Here is a 10,532-nt window from a genome sequence, read left to right on the forward strand (position 1 = left end):
TAATGATAGATAGCTAGATAGACCCGAACAGAAGGGAACTCCCAGGTGTTCATTGAAGATAAGGTCTTCTCTCACATCCATCCTTTCCTAGCCTCCCTCTATGCTTCTGTCAATGTTGCTTGATGGACCTTCTATGCTTTGTCTCCCCCTTTGCATAATGATTGGTTCTACTTCCCACAGGTCTTCTCAAAGATTCGCTCAACATTCGGAGGTCGTCTTAAGACTCTATGTATGGGAAGCGCCCCTATGAAACCTGAGGCGATCATCACTCTACAGTTGCTTCTTGCTTCACCTGTCTGCGAGGTAGGCCAGAGTATAGTCTACGGCAGTTCTAGTAGTAGTAGGAGTAGTCGGGGAGTCACCTATCAGTATCTTCATGGAATGGTTCTCCTTCACATACAGTCAGATACCCATACAAAGAAGCCGAGCGTATATATGTACATATATGCGTGTGTTTGTTTTCTACAAGGCCCTATGAATGCTCTGCAAGTCGTCAAGCTCGAGAGCACCGCGGGTACATGTATCTTGTCTATATATGGATAAGGTATACAGATATCGCTATAGATATCTCGTGTACGTAGTGGTGGTGTAGAGAAAGAGAGATGTATAGAACTGCTGCCTGGACGTCCGATCACTCAGTCCTTCGGATCTTCTCTGGTATGGAACCTCAGTCAATGGATGTCTTGCTTCTTTAAATTTCCCATCACTCTCTTATTCTCAGGAGACACGGGAAAGCGATCAGGGCTTCTTTCTTAACGACTTTGTTAAAAAGTCGAGTGTAACTCAATATCTCAAATCATTATCTCTTTCCTGTCTATAGACTACAAGGCCCTATGAATGCTCTGCAAGTCGTCAAGCGCGAGAGCACCGCGGATACATGTATCTATCTACATGTATCCACGCTATATCCATAGCGGGCTGTATTACCTACCTACACCTGAAGTATCGTAAGGTAGATAAGAGAATAAACGTAAAACGACTTCATAGATCGTCATTTATAGATAGACCGTGTAAGAAGTAGCCTACAGGTTTTCATGATGTGTCATATGTGTATAGGGCTGGGGTATGACAGAGACAGGTATATGTTTTCTACAAGAAGCATCTGATAGCACGAAAGGAACGCTAGGAGGTCCGCTACCCCATTGCGAGTTCAAAGTTGTTTCTCTCCCTGATCTACGCTATTCAGCGGCTTCAGAAACTCCGAGGCGAGTCAGAATCATCTGCAGGTCATCGGAAGTCTCTCCCATTTGCAGATACCCATCCATGTGGTAGATTGAAGCATGAGGCTCCATCGTACAGTCTCCTCGGAAGATACTCAGGAACATTTCACCGTTTCTTCGAATGTCGCTCTTTGGAAGTATAGGGGGAAGAGTTAGATACCGCTTGATAAATGCTTTAAAGGCTGACACGGGCTTGGTATGTGAGAACAGTTGCTATAGTAGGCGTACAGATGCAGATTGTACGTTATCGATAGTGCTTCATGACTTACTCGAGCTCCTAAGCATGCATAAGAGCCTTGCCTGGTGACTTTTTTTTCTTTCCCCCTTGTGTATATACACCTGCTTTTCTTTTCACAGAGGAGAGCTATGGGTACGAGGTCCTTCTATTATGAAGAGATACTTCCGGAATCGAGAAGCAACAGAGGCAGCTCTAGATAAAGACGGATGGCTTCGCACCGGAGATGTTGTCGAGCTTCTCTTACCTTCAGGAGCCCCACGTATTATTGATCGTGCAAAGAATATCTTCAAACTCGCTCAGGTCAAAAAATACACTCAATCATGTGTGTACATACACCTCTCTCTCTCTCTATATATATATATATATATGGACGAGTCAGAAGTTTGATTTTCCTAGAGGGGGTTAGTTACATCAGAGGGGACTGCAGGCCCGTAGTGATTTGCATGTAGGGATGTGATCGCAGTTCGTCTTTCTTCTTGAGAAAGGAAAAGAAAATAGATGTATTATATCTGTGAGAGGAAGATGAAGAGAACGTAGGAGGCGCTGGTCGATCCGCCTGTGAGATAGCTACTTGACAAACTCAAGTGTGAGAATGACTATACAATACGAGATAGAGTTAGTCCCAAGCAAGAGCTTGATTCAGTGGTTATCAAGGTCAAGGTGGAGTTCAAGTCTTACACTTAAGTGGAGGATACTCCATTTCGTACACTAGAGAGATACCCATGAGTATCCACATGCGCAGTCCCAGTGTCATGATGTGCTGAAACGAAGCACGTAGGAGGCTTAGGCTGCATATGACTCAAACTGGAATTCTGCTGGCTTTGATTAGATAATACTTCCTTTTTTCTGCAGTCGCGTGTACAAGGCTGGTGTACGGGGGTTACTGTAGGCATCGAATGTAGGGTAACGCGGTGGCTCGGTTGAAGGGTGATCTTCTACGCCACAGCCTCTTCGTAACACCTTTTCTTCTTACGCATCTCATTCAGTCCAATTTTCCAAGCGACTCATTAGTTGGAGATATGACTTTGGCTTCTCAGAAACTTCGCTGTAGATCCGTCTTGAATGATCTCCCCTTGCTTAGGTGTGAATACACTAGCCAATTTCCCTCCTCGCTCTTTCGCTTGTTTGAGAAAGATCAGGATCAGAACGAATCGCGCTTGGTGTTTCATTCTGTCGATTGTCAGGAGAAAAGTTTTCGAAATCATACACTCATGAGAATACGACTTAGGACCGTGGTTAGCACAGAGAGAGGGTGTATGTGGAAAGTAGCAGACTATGACGTTGCTTCTTGCATGTGTACCTACGTGTCCGGGGACTTCATTCTGTCACCCCCATGGTGACCTACATATTCACATGCATTCAAACGGAGGCAAAACGTTCGAAGAGCTAGTCTTTCTGTCGGAGTGAATTTCTCTCTGTTGTCTTTATTTTCAGCGATCTATGCTAGAGTCCTTTGAGAGTCTAGTGTGTTAGAGTGGGCGTATAGAAAGCCATCGAGGTGACGTTTGAGAAGTTGCCAGGTGTGTTTCTTCCTTTCTTCTGTATGTCATGAACAAACAGGGGGAGTATATTGCGCCTGAAAGACTTGAAAACATCTTCGTCGCTTCGCCGTACGTGGAGCAAATCTATCTTCATGGAGATTCGGTTCAGGTGAGCCGTCTATAGGGCGTATGTAAGAGAGGTGGAGCATAGGGAGAGGTCCTTCCACAGCACCGCTGACAGGTGACCTTGTGTACGTAACTGTCAACAAAGAGAAGAAAGGGTTGTGAAGAAGAGGAGATGAAGCATGAGGGGGAAGGTGAAAGCTCCTGTGTCGTGTGTTAGGCCGTATCGGATGATGTAACAGATGAATGCCTACGTCCTCGATACAGTGGTGACAGGCCGTGCTTACTGACTCGCGAAACGTGTCTTTTAGAGGCGGTTGGACTTCCTCTTCCTTGGTAGATGCTGTATAGACTCCAGACGTGACTGAGGGATTTCGGAAAGGGGGGGGGGTAGATATGACGTATACGTTTGTCGATCTGCACAGCAGTGGAGGGATGGATGATTTTGCAGTATTCTCCTAGCAACCAAGTTCGGACAAAGTCTTGACTTCACCGTATAGCCTCTTAGCTCCGACTTCTCTAGCTATATATATGTTTACACATCCCGTATGTATATATGTTTGCTGGTATGCAGTATCATAGTAGAAACACCATTACATAGTCCTTGACTGGTAGGAAGGATAGAGAGATAGATCAACTGTGTACTCGCTATGCCTACCCCCCTTCGTTACTTGTTAGTCTTCACGCCTCCGTTTTCTTCTGCAGAATTGCCTAGTTGCTGTTGTTGTGCCACCCAAAGAGCCAGTCTTGGAATGGGCGAAGAAGCACGGAAAGGTAAATTGGTCTCCTCTTCTCTTCTTGTCTCTTAGAAAGCACATATAGGACCAGGGGAATGGAGGTGGTGTGAATAATGATGATGATGAAATGAATCGTAGTATGCCCTAAACCTGCTCTCTTTGCACACGTGGATCAACCCATATGTAGATCACTTCTCTCCACAAGGGGGAGGGAAGGAAGGGACGGCACAATCCGGCGTAAGAAAAACATGTCGGCGGTAGTTCTTCCTACGTCTCTGCTAAGATTTGACTGTCTAGGCATATGTATAGACACAGTGCTTACACGAAGTGTAGAGTCAACCTGTTAGCCGCTCGGGAAGACATCCGTACTTGCAAGGTATATATGGCTTTGACGGAATGCGCTCTCTTACGTAGAGACAGGCGTACTCGTACGGTACTGATGTGCGCTGCAATAGGCGGTCGAGATTTTTGAATATGCCTCGCGTATCTGACACGTAGTGACACTGTAGCATGTAGGTATGGATATGTACATCTTCAGACAAAATGTTCTGTAGGAGGGGCTAGTTAGGATTGGGGAGTCGTGCTGGCGATACGAAGCCGCGCGGGCCGGAAGGAATTGGAGCACTCCGTAACCCCGAATTTCAGACGTACAGGTTGACATAAAGACCTTCTCCCAAGCTGAGAGCACGTCTTGTCGAAAATGATGTTTCACTACGCTGCATGCGCCTGGTGTTGTTTCTGTAAACACACACGCAGGTCTGTTTGACTTGAGACGTTGCTGGGTAAGGGTAGTAGGAGGAAGGACTCCTTTGGTGCCCGACAGTTTGCGAAGCATACCACCACAAGGGACAGATCTAGAATGATAATAAAGCTTTGAAAACGACACGCGGAAGCGCCTGTGTGATTGGTGTATGCGTTCGTCAGGAGGAAGTTCCATATTGCGATTTGCTGAAGGATGTTGCACTACGCCGAACAGTGCTTAATTCTATTGCGGAGGTCTCTAGGGGACGAGTGTACCGGTTTGAGGAGCCTAAGAACGTTTTCTTAACGCCGCACCCTTTTACCACTGACAACGGCTTGGCTACACCGACTATGAAAGTGATTCGGAAGCAAGCGAAAAAAGAATTCCGCAAAGAGATAGATCAGCTATACGAGGAGTTGAAGGGTGAGCAGTAGTTTGTATCGCCCCCTATCAGCAGAGATCTGTTGATTCTCATGGGATGGCAAAGAAGATATTCACTCACTGGCCTTTTAGGAAAGTTTTCATACAAGTGATGAGAATAGTATAGTCGTCCGCCTGCCCGCTAAGTAACGAAAAACGACTCTAGAATGAGCCCCTTGATAGGTGATGACGCCAAGAGGGCCATTGTGGTCTGCTGGCGAAAGGTGACGAGATCTATTTATTGCGCCATGCCCCGACACGCCAACTGACGAAAGGGCAGGTGTGTGTCGGTGATTCTATGCCTTTTGAACTTCGTGTATACGGTAAAGAAAGCATGCGTACAGGCGTTGTTCCGTGTCCCTCACGAGTTGACGGGGGGGTCTCGTCGGGCGCGCCGGCTCTCCAAAATTTAGCCGCCGGGAAAAGACGGCGAGCTGACTTTACCGGGTTGTTCTGTGTAGTGCCCTTGCGGGGTCTTCAGCTTGATTCTGGGGTGAGAAAGGGCAAGTGAATGTGGCAGGGATAGCGTGCGTGAGGCGTGTCCATTGAGTTGTGTCTACACGGAACCAACAGAGCTACTCCGGATGTTCTTCTACTTCTTTTGCCGATCTGTATCGCTGCGGGACTAGTTTGCGGCTCAAGTCAGTGTCTCGTAAATAATCCCCCAAGTTTAGAGAAAAGATACCTTTTGTTGTTTTTCTGCGGCCGTTGAATGGTGTCCCACGACCACAAGAGTCACAGCAGCCTATCGGCCCGATCACCGGGACAGCTGGCTGTGCTTCGTTGTTCGTGATAGGGTTTAATCCGAATAGAAGCCCCCCGCTGGCGCGTGGGACGCTCCCTTGCGGTGCGCGTAGCTGCGCTAGGGCCTTTTCACTTCTCGTGTACCTTCAATGTGCGTGTTCTTTGTGTAACGGGAGGCAGATAACAAGCACGTCACGCGAGACTGGCTTTCCGAGTCCGTTTCCGGGAAGCGGCAGTAGTAGCAGTAGTAGCACGCTAGTCCTGCGGCTCGGCGGTAGAGACCTGTTGGGTGGGAGTGACCGTCATTGATCATATAATACTAGTAATTCTTCACTTTTGATTGAGGCTGCCTGTCGCTCAGGTTATATTGCGGCTGTGGTATGTATATATATATATGTATATTACGACATCCCAGGAGCGGCTCAGTATCCGTGTATAGCCGGGATGGCTTTCACGTGCGCGGGGGAGGGAGCGCCATACACTTGTATCTTCATCACGTTTGTTGGAGTTTGCTGTATGCCAGCTAATGTCCCCTTTGTAACAAGACCTTTTTTTTGTCGTTCCGCTTGTCGGGCAAGAACAATGTGCTTTCAAAATCCCGGGCCATGGTTATTGGCCGGTCTGGTAAGGAGATTCTGGGTTTGAACGCGCCACGCGGACATGCAGTACTGTGACTGGCAGTCAAAAAGGCCTCCCAGGAGCGGCCGGCGCAGTTTGACACGGAAAGAAAGTAGGCTTTGTTCAACCATGCACCACATGCCAAAGCACGTCGCCCCAGCTTCCCCGCCTTGAACGAGAGCGGGGCCGCTGTAATTTAGGGGTCAGTCTCGGGATCAGTCTCGACAGCGGAAAGGCGCACACTTCTTCTCTTTGAGCCACGTCAGGGATGTTCGCTGCGGGAGCGGTGGCAGTGGACAGCTCAGCGCCCATGGCGGTTTCCGGGTCGAGCCTGACTCCTGGTGCTATGGCGAACCAGCCTTTGGTTAGCAGCGAAGGTTGCAGTATCAGGCTCGATAACGCTCGTGCTAACGCCTGCAGCTCGGGCAGCCGGGGAGATCGGGGTGCTACCTTCAGAAATACTCCAAGTGCGAATGTTGCCGCGCGAGGAAACAGACAGATGGCTGCCCTGGGCTGAACAGTCTCAGATCTCGGCTATCGCTTCACATGTCTCAATGTAGGGAGCTACGCTGTCCTGAACAAAAACAAGGGGGGGCATTCTGCCGGTCAGAGAGCTGTCGCACCCTGCGGCTCTGCGGCATCACTCTCTATGATAGGTTGGAGAGCAACATTTAGAAGGTTGTCGACCTGCAGAGAGCATGGAAGACACACCGGCTAGGAGCGGATGAGAAAACGGGTGTTTATTTGAAGCTAACATAAGGGGCAAGGAACCCGGACAACTATGTGGTCGATGAAGAGGCCTCTGGCCGTCCTCTCCCCTTCGAGCAACAAGGCCAGCGACTTCTCGGTTAGAAAAAAGACCCTCGGGAAGCGGCAGGAAGATGGCGCCAAACACGATGTCACCTGCGTCCGCGACTTCTGCCGATATCCGGCACATGCACTCACTTCCACTCAGACCTGAAGCTGTGCGTCCACAAGGATACCCACCACGAGTGGCGTGCCCACCATCACATAGAGTGTCCCTTTCGTTCGTATATGCGTGATTGTGAGCCTGACATTCTCCGGCTCTCTCCGCACTGGCACCCCATGTGAAAAAAAGTATAGTGGAGAGGCGGAAAAAAAGGAGAGGCGCCTCCAGACGGCAGCATTACCCTTGCTGGGACACACACGCAAAAACTCGGATACTTCAGCGTTAGAGTGTGCCTGACGAGATGTCAACATAGTTTGGCAGCTGCCAACAAACGCAAAGGCGCAGGGTCCGTTGGGTGTACGGAAGAACGCGGTCGGTTACCCATCGCAGAGACAGCGCACAAGAAATACCGCTTTGTGCCTTTCACACGCAAGTGCACTTCTTGCCATCAACGGTCGGAGCCGTCAAGGAATTCTCAGGCTCGAGATGTCAGTTGGCGCAACGCTGAAAACACGTCTTACCTCGGCGCACTGCAAAAGAACGGAATCAATGAACTCATCGAGATCCGTCGTCGAACTGTCGGAACGTCCGAGACCTTTGTCCGTGCAGTTAGCCGGGGATGCGGCCTTAGCAGGCGGAACGGGCCTCTCTGGCCCTGCCGAGTCTTTTTGCTCCTCGCCACGGCGGTCCTGAAAGCAAAGTACCGGTTGATGCGTACGGGAAGGAGAGGACTATAGTGCCACGCCGGCTAGAAAGTACCGAAGTTTTGCTGTAGGCGGAACACCGAGCACAGCAGACGGAAGGAGATGGATTAAAGGACCGTACCTGTCGGTGGAGGAGTCCAATGATAGCTTCGTTCCTGGTGGTCTCCTCAAGTGCCTCCTCGATTATGGAGCAGTACTGAAGACGCCGGAGACAGTCAAACCGCGTACCCGTGGACAGGTCTCTGCTCTCCCCGGAGAGAATGATATGTACACTTTTCCGGCTGGCGGCCGCTCAAGGTACTTTACTTCACCAGGAAGTGGACGAACGCAAGCTGCTTCTCGACAGAGAGATGTCCTGTTGGTTCGAACGCAACACGCGGTGTGTCAGCGCCACCCAGGAGAACTAGGCCACGTGGACTTCAGGGTGTCACGTCACATTACTCTAACTGCGTGATATGGTATGGCAAGTGAAACAGCAACAAGTGCAGCAGACAACGGGAAACGGGACTGAATGCGCCAGCACCTGGTGAGTCTACGCGAAGCCAGGTGACCCGCTGGAACACTTTGCCTAGCGCTGTGGCACTATACTTACACAAACTCTCTGCGATAGTAACTAATCCAACAGGCCTGTGTCAGAACTTGAGAAAGCTTTCCTACGGACGGCTTTTGGTTGGAACCGATTTTTCTCTTCCAGAGAGACCCAATGCCCGGTTTCTGCACTTCGAGTCGATCTTAAACTGGCTAAGTCGACATCAATGTGGACGGCAGCGGTGTACTTAGAACCCAGAATTTCAACAGGTGTGTGGACCTACCTCTCCTATTTCAGTGTGTAGCTGCTCAAGCTGAGCCTCCGTTTCCTTCTGCTCTTCCTCCCAGACCTGCTGCATCTCTAAGCCAACGCAAGAAGCAAGACTCCAGTTGCCGGGAGCCAGCAGCATAGCGAACTTGTGTGTGATGTGCTGACTGCACGTGCAGTGGACAGCATGGGATCCTGAGGTTTAGTCGAGGTCTCCCTTGCAGCCAAGGCATTTCTGGGGTGCCTGAGAAGCCAAAGACTTTCAGTTATGGCTTGCAGACACCACAATTCAAACTGGCGTCAGGAAAAACAACACAGCTGTCTTCGGATTGCGTAGAAGCTCGAGAAGCCAGGATGCATAATTGTGGTGCTGGCTCCTGCCGAAAAGACTGCGAGCGTCTTCTCCGAAGCGAAGTTTACCTAAGCAAGTGTACGCTGCTTCTCCAGGCTTTGATAGACGGATGAAGGCACTATGGGCTACCTGCGAGGCATGCGACCTGGAGCTCCATCTTCGCAATCTCTTCCGTTAAGTTGGAAATCTGCGGCAGATCGGAAAGACCCGCTAGCGGCGCCTGCACATCTTCGAATTTGAGTCCCTGTTCTTTTGCTGCCACAGATACCGACTGCACGCTCTGAGAAGAAGACAAAAAGTTCGCGTTTTCCGTTGAAGGCGCGCTATGGCTTACAAAAGACAGTCTCCCGGAGAAGCCCGCCACCCGAGTCGTTGGCTGCGCCCTCTACTCCCAACGCCCAAGAGGCCCACACCTCTTGCTTTACCGTAGGAGATTTCGAATCCCGGTTCGAGTTTGCCCTTAGAACACTGGACGCTCGGTGTTTTTCCAGTGTGCTGTTCCAATCAGGCGCTGCGCCTGCAAAACCAGTCCTCAATCAACTACCAAGATGGCACCGGCTCGCTACCCCAGGGTCAGACGGTATCCATGCAGTGCTGCGTACCGGCTCAGCCGCGGAGCGCCTCGCTGTGGTCTCAAGTTGCCCGGTTGTCTAGCGCACCTCAATCTCCTTCCGCAGCCCCGAACGTGTCGCCTGGATTTGCTGTATGACGCTGTTGCCCCGGACGAGAAGATCGTCGAGCTCCTCGGTATTGATGGCCGGAGTCGAAGGATTGACTTCTACTTTTTCTATGTTGTTGAGTTGTTCTTGTAAGCTCTGTTCTTGTTGAAGCCTCCATTTGCGAAGATTTTCAAGGCACGTTTCCGCTTCTGTCAGGAGAGTCGTGTCTGGGACTACAGGAATGGATAGTGCTAACTGACGTGTTGGGGAGGCCGATGCGCTGCGGCTTCTTTCTTTCAGTTTTTCTCTGTCCGCCTCTCCGTCCGCACACTCGCGAGAGGTATCATGGCCTTCCACAGGCTCCACAGGCTTTGTTAACGCATCCTCGAGTGCGCAGTTGTGCGCACTCGGAGACTTGTCTTCCGGCTTCTCCATAACTGCCGGTGCCGAAGTACACGACGGCCACACGGGCCTAAATAGGTCGCGGCCCCAGTGAGCTGAAGTCCTCAAGCTATTGCTGTCTTTCTGAAGGCCTACCTTTGTACGCGAAACTATATGACACAGGCGCAACAGAAGAAGCAAAGCGGCTGCTGCCTTCTATCGGGGATCAGCTGGTCGTTCTACAATCCCAGCAGCTCAGCTGGCTCTGGGGGCCGCCACAGATCAAAACTGACTGGACAGATCTCAGTCTCAGTCTGCTGGTGAAAGATGCCCTGTGAGAGCTGTAAGCTAGTGGTCATTCAACTTAGTAAGCTCACACCCCAGAAAGGGGGAGGGGAGCCCTGTTC

General features: G+C 50.3%; 2 protein-coding genes across 2 annotated transcripts in view; one reads left to right on the top strand and one right to left on the bottom strand.

Annotated features, from left to right (window-relative positions):
* The window catches only part of CSUI_000711 (amp-binding enzyme domain-containing protein), a 17,065-nt gene extending 10,982 nt beyond the window's left edge, over positions 1 to 6,083 (top strand). The window contains exons 10-15 of the mRNA XM_068060942.1: positions 181 to 303; positions 1,057 to 1,148; positions 1,578 to 1,758; positions 3,019 to 3,108; positions 3,768 to 3,836; positions 4,724 to 6,083. Coding sequence (XP_067927067.1) covers positions 181 to 303; positions 1,057 to 1,148; positions 1,578 to 1,758; positions 3,019 to 3,108; positions 3,768 to 3,836; positions 4,724 to 4,975 — 807 coding nt within the window. The 3' untranslated portion in view covers positions 4,976 to 6,083. The remainder of the gene's footprint in view (positions 1 to 180; positions 304 to 1,056; positions 1,149 to 1,577; positions 1,759 to 3,018; positions 3,109 to 3,767; positions 3,837 to 4,723) is intronic.
* Positions 6,084 to 6,929: 846 nt separating this feature from the next.
* CSUI_000712 (uncharacterized protein) lies at positions 6,930 to 10,179 on the bottom strand (the record flags this gene model as incomplete). The annotated part of the gene is made up of 6 exons (XM_068060943.1): positions 6,930 to 7,010; positions 7,755 to 7,922; positions 8,059 to 8,133; positions 8,750 to 8,826; positions 9,215 to 9,365; positions 9,745 to 10,179. The coding sequence occupies 6 exons, from the start codon at positions 10,177 to 10,179 to the stop codon at positions 6,930 to 6,932; spliced, it is 987 nt and encodes a 328-aa protein (XP_067927068.1).
* Between the last annotated feature and the right edge of the window lie 353 nt (positions 10,180 to 10,532).

This window comes from Cystoisospora suis (genome assembly GCF_002600585.1).
Source record: "Cystoisospora suis strain Wien I chromosome Unknown contig_283, whole genome shotgun sequence".
Lineage (NCBI taxonomy): Eukaryota > Apicomplexa > Conoidasida > Eucoccidiorida > Sarcocystidae > Cystoisospora > Cystoisospora suis.